Source organism: Leuresthes tenuis, unplaced genomic scaffold, assembly GCF_036924035.1.
Source record: "Leuresthes tenuis unplaced genomic scaffold, fLeuTen1.0.hap1 SCAF_16, whole genome shotgun sequence".
In the NCBI taxonomy this organism is placed as follows: domain Eukaryota; kingdom Metazoa; phylum Chordata; class Actinopteri; order Atheriniformes; family Atherinopsidae; genus Leuresthes; species Leuresthes tenuis.
In genome coordinates, this window is record NW_027325370.1 from 15,324,500 (window position 1) to 15,339,110 (window position 14,611).

The 14,611-nt window shown below is 38.5% G+C and overlaps 1 protein-coding gene across 2 annotated transcripts in view; it reads left to right on the plus strand.

The window, feature by feature from the left end:
• Positions 1–14,611, plus strand: part of prex1 (phosphatidylinositol-3,4,5-trisphosphate-dependent Rac exchange factor 1) — a 79,161-nt gene that overhangs the window by 23,438 nt on the left and 41,112 nt on the right. For both annotated transcript variants that reach the window (XM_072366178.1, XM_072366179.1), the window contains exons 4-9: positions 1,588–1,692; positions 4,928–5,029; positions 5,359–5,520; positions 8,559–8,692; positions 9,019–9,134; positions 10,873–11,022. In XM_072366178.1, the coding sequence (XP_072222279.1) occupies positions 1,588–1,692; positions 4,928–5,029; positions 5,359–5,520; positions 8,559–8,692; positions 9,019–9,134; positions 10,873–11,022 (769 nt within the window). The remainder of the gene's footprint in view (positions 1–1,587; positions 1,693–4,927; positions 5,030–5,358; positions 5,521–8,558; positions 8,693–9,018; positions 9,135–10,872; positions 11,023–14,611) is intronic.

Sequence of the window (14,611 nt, forward strand, 5' to 3'; positions counted from 1 at the left end):
CACCTGAGGGGGAAAAAAAGAGGAAGTGCTGTATTTTGTTTTTTATTAATTTCCATTATGACGTAGACGACTTTGAAAAAAGAGAAGTGTGACAAAGGATGTTCATGAATGTTAGTGCGTCGTGTCTTAAAAAGTTGAAGCACTATTTCTTCACTATTCATTGCTAACGTTACATTCTTGCATGGTTAGATGCTGGAAGGGCAGCCAAAACCTGTGCTGACTTAAAAGCACTACAACTTGTGAAAACTAGCATACACAGAAGTAAACCAGTCCTCAGAGAGTCTATTTGAGTTAAACTTTTAAAAAGCATCTATGCTTAACAAATGCTCAAGTAACCACATTTAGGGTCAGTTCTTACTGATTAATGTCATTAGGGATGCACCAATACCGATACTGGTATCAGTACCGATACCAGTGTGACAGGAGCTTAATTTTCTTGCAATGTGTTTGTGAAAGTTAAAATGTTAAAACAATATGTTGCACTAAGAGTAGTTTTATATTACTAAAATGCACAAAGTGCAGTTGTATTTTGGTTGAATATGCCTTACGAAAATAAAATGTGTTTAATTGCAAGAACTGTAATGGCCTTGATTAGTACTCATATCGATACTCAGTATCGGTAAGTAATTTTACTTGTACTTGGTTTAAAAAAAATGTGGTGTCAGTGCATCCCTAAATGTCATCATTCATTATTTAGACAATCTGTGACATGTTGAATATTATTTCACATCTGCATTTCTCAAATGTGGTCACAACATTCTCATGTAAATGTAATATTGGTCTTTTACTCTATGAAGTGGATATTTTTAATGATATAATTTGTATTTTTCAAATGAGATATACTACTTATCTATAATGGCTAAAATTATGATTACACAGTAAATCAAGTATAAGACTAAGTGATGATTATAGTAACAATATATGAATTATTAGTTGAAAATAGGCCCATGTTTAAATGCTAATAAGAGAAGTATGATTTACCTAATTCATCTTGAATGCAGTATCACAAATCATTAAACAGTGTGGGGCACTAAAGTATTGTACTAAAACTAATATTTTACAAGTGCTGTGTGTGTTAAAACATTCCACGACCAAACAAGCCTACAGTGGCTAAGTATTAGATTTCTGGAGAACTATAAAAGATCAGATGATTGCTCCAAGCTCATTGAAAGGTGAAGTGGTGACTTGCTTCATGCTTGTTAAAAACAGGTGTGTTCAGCTCGCCCAAGGAAGACCACATGTGCTTGTGACATGGTCATGTCCATGAAGCATCTCTCTTTTCTATATGTGCACGTAATTTGCTCATTATTGTGTGTCACTCTTCAATAGGTTAGATCAGAGATGATAGTTATCTAAGTCACAAATACACAGCATTAGTTCCAATATCTGCACCACTTTTATTGTGATGGTACAAATGAACGAGTTCAGTTTTGAAATGGGGGAACATTTTTCCAAGTCCCTCTTCTGCATTGTCAAAATGCCTGCCATTAAGTGTCTAAGTTGATTTCTTGTAAACATGCAAGTAAAGTATACCATCAAGTCCCTGGTGTAGAGTCCTGACCTGTACTTTTTCACTTTTTATTTCAGAGGGAGAGTTTCTCAGTATACGGAGAATACTGCAGCAACCATGAGAAGGCTTTGCGGCTTCTCATGGAGCTAAACAAGATCCCCAACATCAGGACCTTCCTGCTGGTAAGACTGCATATCTTCTGTCCTATGGCTTAACCTGCACTTGTTTGACTCTTTGAGTCATCAAATCTGCCTTCTGCATTTGAACTATCTTTGTTCCTCTTCCCACTTTGACTTACTTTTCTTTTATTAATTAAGTACAAAACACCTCATTGTTACCATTTTTGTTCATGTCACATTGGTTGGTATCCTCTGCTCTAGCTGTTGCCAGACTAGTGTTTTGTAATCTGCTTTTTTTTTCCTTTACCCTACATTTATTTCCCCCTGTGATTCTCCACTTGCTTTTTTTCTGGCATCTCTCCATGCCCCTCTCCCTTTCTTCATTTGTATCACCTCTGCTTCCATGTTAACACTTGGATAAGGGGTAGAAACCATAACAAGGTCAGGAGGTTCTTCCTGCCTGGACAGGATGCTACCCCCATCAAGGTCACTTTTGTGTATTGTTACACTTGTAATGTTTCCGCTGCCAGCTGTTTCCGTGTTTTGACACCCAAACCTTTGGGTCCTGGACAATGAAATTAACTTAGAATGGCGACAAGGCCCCTTGTGTGGGGTTCCAACCAATGAAATCATCTGCAGATTCTAGGTCAGCCAGCTGTGGAGAGTTGGCAGCCTTTTTGGGACTGGCAGTCAAATCTGAGGCCCCCTGTTTGTCATTGTCTGGTTTGCTTCCATGGCATTTGATCCACAACCTGGAAACAGAGTTGTTGTGTGCTTTAATGTTTTGCTCTTCCAGATCTAGTCATGTAGAGGGTAATAGGTAGGTCCCATGTAAGACTGTTGCTTACAAAAATGATTTTATGCAACATCTGTTCATGTATCAACGCAATCAGAACTGCTCAATATACTCTCAAGACTGGATAAAGACTTGTGTTCTGTGTTGCAACATCAAGACTAACTGAAATTCAGACAGAAACACAAGGTTCTGTATGTTCATCTGGCAAAGACATAAAGTTTTAGAAAAGCAAAGTATACAGAATGAAGGTGATGACCAAAATGAGTCAACAATACAGCTTTTGTGTGAATTTCTATCCTAATTAAATATCATCATAATAGTTGGACCTCATGATAGAAATATGCTGAAATGATGTGTTAGGTGTATTGTAAGACATGAGAGGAGTGAAGTAAAAGCAAAACGAGGTCAGAGTGATGAGCAGCGAGAGTTCTGGCTTCAGGCGGGCAAATTACAAATAAGCAGAAAATGAGAGAGAAATGAAACTGAAGAAAATTGGGGTAGGAAGTGGGGGTGCAGAAGAAAAATGGTAGAGAAGAGAGATTTACACAGTAGGAATCTGTAGCATTCCAAAGTTAAATTTTTGCCTTTTTCAATAAAAATGCTTCACAACTCTCGCTAGCCTCTTCTGCTCTGTTTAGACTTGAAAGAAACTGCCATATGACTGTAATGCTCTTAAGCTATCTCCATTTTTACTTCCCAGTTGAGAACACACCAGCAGTGTATCTGCATGGTTGCTTTTGATCTTTTATCCCATCCCATGAGCTCATAGTATACCAACAGGCTGCGCTCCAACAAAATACAAGGCGCAGGGAAACCATGACAGTAACTGTACTGCCTCTGGCACTTCTGAAGAAACCCCTCCTTTCAGCTGGTTCTGGGCAGCAGTATCTTAAAGACCAAACCTTCTGAGGACTGAGGATACATTTTAGTGGTTTCTCAGTCATCCTTTTATTTAAAAGTCTGGATATTTTTTTGTGAAATTTTGACAGATGTCCAAAGAAATTCTGAACAACATAAAAAGAATTGTGATAAAATGAATACAAACATAACGTTTTCATTAAACACAATTATCAGCACTGTTTTGATAACTGTTTAAGTAAATCACAAAAAAAGACACTTGTGCATCATTAGAATTGTTCACACAGTGTTTAGATGCGCGTATTACTGCATGAAAAGAGGATAATCATTTTTAGTCTTTTTCACAAATGTCCTTCTCAAATTTTGGGCCACATTTTCTAGATGAAAATAATGATGAATTCACTGTGATGAAAAAATCATCAACCAGTCATTTATATTAAAACACGACCAGTTAGATCAAAGGGTTTGATTATTACATTTGGTTAAAACTGTACTTTCTATTTGACATATGAAACCAAAGTTGAGCCCTTTGAGCTTTGATGATGAAATGAAAATCAAAGGTAACAGAAATCCCTGCATAAAGTAAAACATGGTGAAGGTCATTAAAGGATTAAAAGGAAAAATCATCACGTTTGAGTGGATTGTGTTAGCCAGCATTAGGTTTGACAAGAAGTTTTCATGTGACCAAAATATAAACAGTTGAGTGTGCCAATACATGCCACAGGTAAATGACCTACAGTAAATCCCCAAATCTGTTTGCAACTGTACAGAAAATGTGATTTCCTGTGTTGCAGAGTATTCTTGCAATGACATGTGCATTCGTCAAACTAAAGCTTGCAGAATGTTGTTGAAGCAATTTGACCAAATGCATCTGTGGTGGTTTTGAATTACCAAATCATACATAGAGGTCCAGCAACAATGTGATTATTGAACAAACAAGTTGATGGGAGTAGCGATCGTTCTAATTGCTCTATATACAGTCATGTAATGTGAGGATGTTTGAAGAAGAAACAACCTCCCAAATAAATGATCGTGCATTCTAAAATAATAACAAAAAAAGACATGACAATTCATTTCAAGAGTTCCTCTATTGATTCATGCCCATTCAAAGGCAGTGAAACACATGTTTCACAATCACACGGGCCCTTTCTTCATGCAGGTTTATCAACTTGTTTATAAAAGATAGGATTTGCACTGAGACAGGGATTTTTTGCTGCATCTGGACATACAGTATATAGATTGGCTGCCTCCTTCACATATTGGCACAGAATACAAATAACAACAACAATAGGCAATTAAAGTCTGTTTAATTTTGGAAAAATCAGTACAAATAAAAGAAAACATTGGCAAATGACAGATGCTGTTTAATACATAACCCCTCTACTCTGTAACTACATTAAGAGACACTTTGAAAAGCAAGACCTTATTAAGGAACTCATTTTCAATTAGTCTTAACCTCAGTTCCAGCATTGCACAGATTTGCTTACAGTGGTTACAGTTTTTGTGGAATCACTAGCACCTTTTGTTCATTAATCTTTTCTGTCTACCTCTATTTTAAACATTGTTTAAATACACATTCGTAAACAACATATTTCTCGATAAATTTGTTTGTGATCCTGTTTTTTTCCCCTCTTTCTTCTGAAGCACTGTATGCTACTTGGAGGGAAGAAGAGTACAGATATTCCTCTGGAGGGCTACCTTCTCACTCCCATTCAGAGGATTTGCAAGTACCCTCTGCTGCTAAAGGTAACTTACAGTTTAAGCAATGATGCCAACGGTTTTATCGTCAAGTAGCACTAGCTTTATTGGTCATATCCCAGCCTGCTCTGACAGTTTGAAAACTGAAAAAGCATGTTCGAGTGCAGAGCATAATGGGTCTCTGTTGACACAGATGACTCATTTATAGACTTGATCAGACAAGTACCTTTAGACTAGTATAACGGGCGGTAAGTTTGGGTCTCTGGCAGATAAAAGTCACACACACACCACATAACCGCCCTCTAAGACATTTTCTTCTGCATGCTTTTGAAAATTCTTTAGTTCATAAGTTAAACCTCCTTTTTCCCACAATGTAGGAACTACTTAAAAGGACTCCTAAGAAGCATGCAGATTATCCAGCAGTGGAAGAGGCTCTGCAGGCCATGAAAGCTGTCTGCTCCAACATCAACGAGACCAAGAGGCAGATGGAGAAGCTGGAGGCTCTCGAACAGCTGCAGTCCCACATTGAAGGCTGGGAGGTGAGAGCAACAAGGACAGAGTGAAAGTGATGGAGAAGAATGAGGATTGTAAAATTTGGAGATGGAAAGGAAATCCCTGTGCATTTTGTATTAGTATCCTAAATGCAACACATGCATGGCTTCCAGCAAACTGAGAAAAGAATACTGCAAGAAAACTACATCAAAAAGCACCAGATTTGTTTTAGAAAGACCTCAACTACCGCAATCATCAACTGTCTTAACAGCTAAACTCAACTGCAGTTAAATCATTGCTCTGAGGACAGGGGCCACAGATGGGGCTTGGGAGCCAAGAGAAGGGTCCACTGCATTTTTCACGCCTCCCTCACTCACCACAACAGAGGCCTTGTCTTTATGGGCACCAATGGGACAATCCACCCACACAGCGTGCTGTGGGGATGCCAACAGGCTCACTGCCCAATCAAAAGAGAGCTAAGAAGCAGAGCTCCAGTCTCACATGTCCTAGGAGGGTTATATGGTGGGTCCTTAGGAGGTGATAGAGAGGAAAACTGATGGATAGAAGCACAGAGTGGGCCCCAATGGGACGTCCCAGTATCTGTTTTTCAAAGTAGACTCCTGTCTTTCATCAAAAAAAGTCACAATTTGACTAAAGACTGTCCTCCAAGAAAATAAATTGTTGTTTAATTTGGATAAGGTAAAGAACATAATGAGGTTTATCTGGTCTTGCGTAGAACAAGTCTTTTTCATATGCGTTTTTTTGTATATAGTTTATACTTCAGATAAATTATTAGATGCTTTTTATAAATAATTGAAATTGTACTTTAGAATTAAAAACTTAAAATCTGTCTAATTAAAGTCTCTTTAATTTTGAAACAAAACAATGGATTTAGAGACTCCACTGTAGGATTTTGGAGCACAAAACAATCACTTATTGATTAGATTGAATGCTAGAAATAAATACTAGCTGCAACCGAAGCAGCATGTAGCATCACCTTCATAATGGGTCTGTTGATCTTCTGCCTGAATAGCAGAAACATTCCACATACAATTATTTTAAAGTTAAACTGTATCGTACAATAAATTAAAACATCCCAGGTTTTTTCAGGGAAAATCCTCAAATAGACTGTAAATGTTCAGATTTTACTGCTTTCTCTTCAACAACAAGCCTGGAAAGGCACTTTACTTCAACCCTGCAACCCCCAGCAAACCTTCAACCTAACAGCATTAGTCTCGCTCTTCTTTCCTTTCTCCAGCCACTCTCAAAGGCTAATCACCTCCAGCCCTAATGGAGGAGACCGCCAGTAGTGTCGAATCAGTCCCAGACGCATTACTAGCGCTTGGACACACACACTCCTACTACATATTTGTATACTTCACACCCTTCCATACACATTAGACCATAATGTAGAAGGTGCATGCACACATACTGCTAGATGTGCATGCTTGTGTGCAGGTACAAGCATACCACATGCTTATCGCAACCCACAACACGGCTTAGTGTAGTTGTCATGAGGTAGGATCGATTGTCTGACACTCAAGCCCCTCCCTCAGCTCAGCAAGAATGCACTTTAAGAAACAAAATGCTTAGAGAATGCTGTTTCTCTCCATAAAGGGTTGGGAATATGAGCATTGGTCACAGAAATAGTAATCATAATTTAAGGGTGTGGCTCTTCTTCGTGGTGGTAGAGGCAGGGGGTGGGGGTGCCTCTGATTTTGCTCTTTGATGGACCCATGTCAAAAATAAGACGCATCAAAGCCCAAATCTCATATGTGGGGACGTGGTGGGGGATGATAGATACCCTGCAGGCCACAGAGAGGATGTTGTTGAGTCCACACATGGTTGCATTTAGTTCCGGATGATTTGAAGTGGAATGATCCCTTTAACAATGAGTAATGAGTTGTCTTTTACCTTTATTATCTAATTTATTGGCAGACAGTTTTTTTGGCAGCTTAAATGAGCAGTTTTTATTCCTGCCCTTATTCAGGCTTCATTGAATTAGTTCATATTCCCTTGCTGGTTTAGTTTGATATGTAGGAAGTAGTTTCACCCGTCATTCACAACTTGGCGAGGAACATGTGAGCAAATAATTGCTCAAGCATGTATCTGAAATCGGTTTCTGTTCCTCCGTTAAGACTTGGGGAAAAAAAAAAGAAAGAAAATTAAATTATTTTCCAAACATCTGATGTGGATGTGATGAGTGTAATTTTCCTCAAGATAAAAAGTTAGTTCCAGTCTTTACAGGCTTTGGCACATTCAATGGTTGACGAGAGAAGACTTTCACGTTGAGCTGATCATATCCTGTTGAGATGATAAACATTAGTGTAACATAATATATCTCTCTGAATAAGTACACTGAAGCTGACTAAGCTGTCACAACATTCTTTTTTTTGTAATTTCCCCTAAGAACAAAAGTACAAAGTTTTGGACCAGGTTTCTCTGAGGAGATCAGAGTAAAGAGTAGACATGTGCTATGTCATGATTTCTGTGTATATATAGCTGTTTTTTTTTTTATTTGTAGTGATATATGCATGCATTTATAGCTTGTGTGTGCATGTACATATGGGTCAAAGTAACAGCTGTACTGGGGCTATCCGACCACTGCAGTGGTGATTACTTCTTATCAACCTACAAATTATAAATAAACAGAAAACTCTATTTTGCTGTTTTGCTGCTAATTTGCTGTTGTGCTTTACCACCACATGAAAGCTAAGGTGAAGTGTTATTTGGCAATAGTACAGTGTTTGACTGGCGGGAGGCTAAATGCCCTGACAGTCAAGTTAATAATGTGGTTTTGCTCAGCAAGTTTGGGTGGAGACAGCTTTGTTCAGTCTTTCCTATCATTGACGATGGAATGAAAACAAGTAGCTCTCGATGTTAGAGTTGAATTTTTATATTGTTTGAAGAAGGTTGTGAACTCTTCCAAGTCTTTATACAACAGTGTTTTCTATGCAGCTCTACAATTTGAGTTTCCATGCTCTGCTTAGATAAAATAAACTAACTGTTGCACATGATGGTGAACACTTTGAGTGAAGTGCATGAAAATCAAGTCTTCCATTCCCTTCTTTTCTTTTTTCTTCAGGGAACAAACCTGACAGATATCTGCACAGAGTTGCTGCTTCGTGGAAATCTCCTCAAAATCTCAGCTGGCAATATCCAGGAACGTGTCTTCTTCTTGTTTGACAACCTCTTGGTTTACTGTAAAAGAAAGTCCAGGTGAGAAAATGCGCCATGGATTACTACACAGTCGTGGCCAAAAAGTGTGTCAAAGGAGTGAGAACAAGAAAGCATTCAAACCTGTTTTTATTGCCTGACTAATGGTAGCAGACCAGGCATGGAAACATGCTACAAATGTGTACAAATAGCAAATTATTAGCATGCAAGCAAAATAAAAACACATGCCATAAGTGTTCTGCACCCATACCTGCATCTGTATGAATTAGCATATGTTATGGACACAAGCTGTTTTTTCACCTTGTGCCACTGACATCAGCGGATGTTTTCCCTCCTGTGAGTAACCACAGCGTTGTCTCTTTTCCAAGGGTTTCTGGAAAGAAGTCTACCAAGAGGACCAAGTCCATCAACGGGCCTCACTATGTGTTCAGAGGCCGAATCAACACAGAGGTGATGGAGGTGGAAAATGTGGAAGATGGAACAGGTTCGTGTTTGTTCAGTAGTATTAACTTTCTATATACTGTCTATATACCCATTCATTTCAAATCACCTGGGGCATTTGTTTAACTATTTCTCATGAGGTTCTGGTTATTTCTGTTATTTCCTTTGAACGACTTTGTTATTGGATTTGATATAGAAAAATGACATCATGCAGCAGTTACTACCCTGTTTGCATAGAGTGCTCACTTTTTATTTCACCTCGCACTTCATGAAAACGTGCCATTTTGAGACTGTTGCTTGGATATGAATCAGGTACTTGTCGACAGTTTGGGTGGAGTATTATTCTCACATACCTAGTTTCAAACAGGATGTAGCTTGCAACCTTATGTAGCACCTTTCGATGTCAGCTATTCAGTAATGGGTGGATGTGTTGATACAAATCTGAAGTGAACTAGCAACCTTGAACGAGGAGATAAACTTTTTGGGCTCTGCCTTTGGTTGAGATAATGTGTCAAAGATAAATGGCTCATCTGTGGGCTTGTAGTGATTCGCTTGTCTCTCGCTTCATTTTGTTATTGTGGTTTGCTGTCAGGCTTCACACAGTGCTTGGTGCATGTTGTCCACCGGTGTAGAAACACTTTGTCTTCCTCCATCTCACATTTCCTCTTTTTTTTTTTTTTTTCTTTTCTATTTCTCTTCTCTGTGCCGGCAGAATATTTCTGCAAGCTCACATGACTTGTTTCTGCTCGATGGCTGCTGGTTGTCACATTTAGGCTGCTGAAAGGGAAACCGCAAAGAAAAACATGCCTACTTCACAGAATTTAGGGGCACCGCACAAGAAGATAATGTGAATTCTCAGAGCACAGATTATCTGATTACCAACTGTAAAAGTTGTGAGAAAAACATTTAAAACACGACTGGAAGAATAAGAGGAAAAAATATTATCGATAGTTGAAATTATTTTTAAAAGCTGACCATTTTTTATAGGGAACCTGTTTGATTAAGTCACTTTAAACTGAGTAGAAGTGTGTTCTTCTCCCAACTCCACAGATTCACACTCCTGTATTGCTGCATGACCAGATCTCGGAGTGCACTGACAAATATCTAACAGAATCCAATCTTTCAGTCCTAGTGGCTGACAGGAGACTTAACAGACTGTCACTCCATGTGTTTCAACAAAGTTTCCTGCTCTCTTAGAAAATCAGGAGCTGCTCCCTGTGGGACAGAAAGTATCACATCTATTTATATGACCTTTGAGCACGAGACTAATGCACCCCATTACCAGTATCCATTAATTATTCAGTGGCCACTCACCTGCAACTAAAAGGATGATAGCATTAGAAATGGACACAATGACAGATTTTGTTAAGTCAGTGAAAATATGGTCTTTTACTGCTTTTAAAGTGCATTCTGTTTCTTTTTAATTGGATTTTAAATCAATTATTGAGATATAAATTCTCTTTGGGATCAACATTGATATTAATTAATGACAAGCACGATTTGATTACTCTCATTACTTACCAGTGTTTACATTGTGAATGTATGAGCAGCTTCTGTCCTTTCAAAATGAAAAGGAGAGGACAAAAAAAAGGCCTGAAAAAAAGTATATTGCCTACCTAAAAGTTCTTTCAAATGTAAGTTTGAGAGGTAAGAGCTGGTAAAAAGCCTTTTAGTAGTCTTAAATTCAAAGTTAAGACGGATAACGTGCGAATGATGTGTCAAAATGTTACCCATGTTGACTCCTTTTTTTAAATTTCTTAATTTATTTATTTGCTTTTCAGCGGACTATCACAGCAACAACTACACTGTGACTAATGGCTGGAAGATCCACAACACGGCTAAGAACAAGTGGTTTGTCTGCATGGCCAAAAATGCAGAGGACAAGCAGAAGTGGCTGGATGCCATCTTGAGGGAACGAGAGCAGAGGGAGAGTAAGTAATGCTTTTTAAAGGCTATTTTTAAAGGCACCTTTTTTTTCTTCTTCTTTTTTTGTAATCTTGCTAGGAAAGACATTTCAACATCAAAGAGGCCTTATAAGGAAACCTAAGGGGGCATTCAATTATTTATGTCATATGAGTTTATTATATAAATAATTAGAGGTGCTTCTTGCTTCTCTTAACCCAGTGATTTTTCTTCTTACTTTATTTCTCGTCTGTACTGATTTGAAACATAAATCAGACAAAAATATCAAACATAAATATGCGAATGCAGTAGTCTTCAGGAATAGTTCTCCAGGCTTCTTGAAGGATTTTCCAAGGGTCCTCTTGGGATGTTGGCTGCCTTTTGTTCCATTCTCTGTCAAGATGACCCCACACTGCTTCACTAATGTTGAGGTATGGGCTCTGGGGAGGATTCATCACTCCATAAGACCTGTTACCACTGATTTTCAGTCCAGTTTATGTGTCAGTGAGCATACCTCAGCCTTTTTTTCTCTGTTTCCCTTCCTTAAGAATAGCTCCTTGGCAGTCACTCTTTCATGGAGAACATTTCTGATGAGGTTTTTGTGAACAGTAGATGGATAAACATGAGGTACAGATGCATCTCTCAGACTGTGTCAGTTTTCTTATTTCTTAAGGATATTACTTTTGGATACTGTTCATCTGATATTTTTCTCATATTTTTTTAGGGACCCACTGTGCACCATGCTAAGATGTGTAGTTCTTGCAAGTAAAGAAATGAACAAATTTTGTGTCTTTGCAGCATACTTTTTAAAATAGATTATTTGCTAAATTGTTATGTGTAGACAACAGTTTGTGTTCATCTCTTGAGTTAGGTGGCTTTTTTATGCATGGATTATAGGTTGGTGCTAAGTGGCTTTACAAAAATATGAATAAATAGATTTGTAAAAGAACAGCTAACATCCAAAGAAAAGCATTGAAACGCCTCCAGAAAGCCTGGAAAAAAAGTAAATTTTCTCATCTGAAATTCTAAATATTCAGAATGACATTATTTTATTTCCTTTTAAGCTGCCTTCACAGTCTAACAATACCACAATGTTCTTTTAGTGGAATGCAGACACAATTGTTGCTACACCTGTGCTACTCCGATGTTGTGCTTTACTCCTAACTGATCATTTGTCAATCCAAATAGTGCGTCTGTTATGTTCCTGTGTATGTTGGCGTCAATCTAAACGCACAACAACCGCCTTAGTTGGCACTCTGCAGCATCTGTGCGTGCTTGTTGCCTGGATGCAGTGTTGATGTCCTATAGCCATGTCCTACCTTGAACAAGCCCTTTGTTTTATAAAATACAGACTTGCGTGACGTGTTCTTTTTTTGGTCTCCCTGCTTTACCCATGCTGTAGAGGAAGCTGCAACAGTCCATTTTCCATATTCAAAGAAATCTGTGCAGCAGAGCTGTTTGGTTAATCAATGCCTTTTTTGTGTTCTGACTGTTAAATGTCTCATTCACAAACAACAGAAAGGCTAAAAATCCCATTCAACAAATTCATCAAATGCTTGAAATAGAGAAGCCTTCACTTTTCAAAGAATGTGACGCACCATCACATCAGACACATTCAATTCATCTGGATCTATTTTTATTTTTGTAAAAGTGTTTGTGTTTAGCATAGACCAAAGGACAGGGACACTTTTTTTAGGAAGTCAAGAATTTGCATTTTTACGACTGTGTTTTGTTTAATGTGCACAAAATGATTTGTTTTTACTCTCTAAAGGTCTGTTGTTGATAGTAAATTGAATCCTCGGCCCCACCTCCACTGATGTAAATTGATGTCCTTGTTACTTCTTCAACTCGTGACTTCCATGCCTTTTTCTTCAAAATACGTTCCCACCTGTTCAGCACTTGTTATCTGTCTTTATTATGTTCTGTGCATTAGACAGTGTGAAAGTCTTTGACCAGATTTGTGGTGGTACACAAGAGGCTACTTGATAGCATTGATGGTTAAAACTCAAAACTGGATCCCCTAAGCTAACTGAACATGATTTGGGTGAATGCAACAGGTTCAGCTGTGTCTGCGGTTTTGCTGAGGATAATTGTTAACATAAATATTGCGTATCTGAAATAAGATTTGTTCTTTGGATCTTGTGTAAGTTGGTATTTGCAGCGGAGTTTGATGTGTTCCAATCCCACGATGAAAGGTTTTCACAGTACAGATAAGTACGAAGGAGTGTGCTGCAGCTCGTGGTGTTAAGTTTCAACCCCAGCGGAAATCGACCTGAGGCTAACAGATGCCAGATCAGTCACAGTGCCCAGTTTCCTTACTCTCTCCTCCTCTATTACCCTTTCTACAATATGCCTTACTTTCAGCGTGCCTACCTTTTTCCCAACCTCTTTAACCCCGTCTAGACGACAACGACTTGAGGTTTTCTGCAATAAATCCCACCAATAGTTCTTTTCACTTCAAGCCCTGCATGCATTATTACTTTTAAAGACACGCCTTATTTAGTGTGACCTTTTTCCATGTATTGCTGCAATTCTTCGTTCTTGTTTTTGACATGTGGCTTCCCTCAGTGCTCCCAAAGGACTTGAGTTGTTCAGCAACTGCCAGCTGGAGGTGTTGTGTCTTATCCTTGATTTTAATGGAAGTTTAGGAAAACGCATGGGTCAGAAAATGTGTTATGGTTTTATCTTGTGCCAGTAAGCGCAGGAAGATGAGGGGCAGCTAAAGACAAGCTCTGACAGCTGGACCAGAAGCTGTGGGGGCTCTCCAACTGGACAGACTCCGTCTGTTGTTCAATGACACTCATTGTTTAACTCTACTCCAGCTGCTGCCAAATGTAATATGACCCCACCTCCATCACAGCCTGCCAGTGGAGATCCCCAAAGATTCAATGGGAAAATTGGTTTCAAGACTAAGCTTTGTAACTTCTTGCATTGTTTGTTCCAACTCCATCCCTTCCACTTGGTTAAACTCCCACTCCATCACTCAACTTTCTACCCTGGAATGGTTTAAATGCATAATGAGATTATTAGTTTTCAACAGTGTTGCACAATTGTGAAGATCCATAAGATACAAATAACAACATGCTTAGGCCTTTCTTGTTGCCTTTGCAATATGCTAAAAAACTGATTATCCTTGTATTTTGGTCTTTAAGTTTGGCACGACAATCAGTTTTGAGATTGTGTTCAAACTTTTTAAAAATGTTGACATTTCAGAGAAAATAAAAGTTTGATCAAAAAGAGAATTGGCAATTCAGTCAGTTATGAAAATGATTATTAGCAAATATTTGAAATAAGTTGTAGTCTCAAAGGGACTCAAAATGGCTCTAAGTGGCAGAAACTATGGATTCATCAGTCATTAACAGCCAGCCATCAACACGCATTGGTACAACAGCAACCTGATAACAGCGTGGGTGTGACTGGGCCCTAATAGAGTTCTTAGGATCCTTGTCACCTGATAAAGGTGTCACACATATATAACAAGAGCTTTATAAAGCACATTACAACTCGTAAAACGGAGCACTTTAGTTTTGAGTTTAGAAGCTTGATGTGCCGCTTAGTAGAATTAAGAAGATTAGGGAGTCACAGTGCAATGGAGTTGAGTTGCTTGAGTCAGAAAGT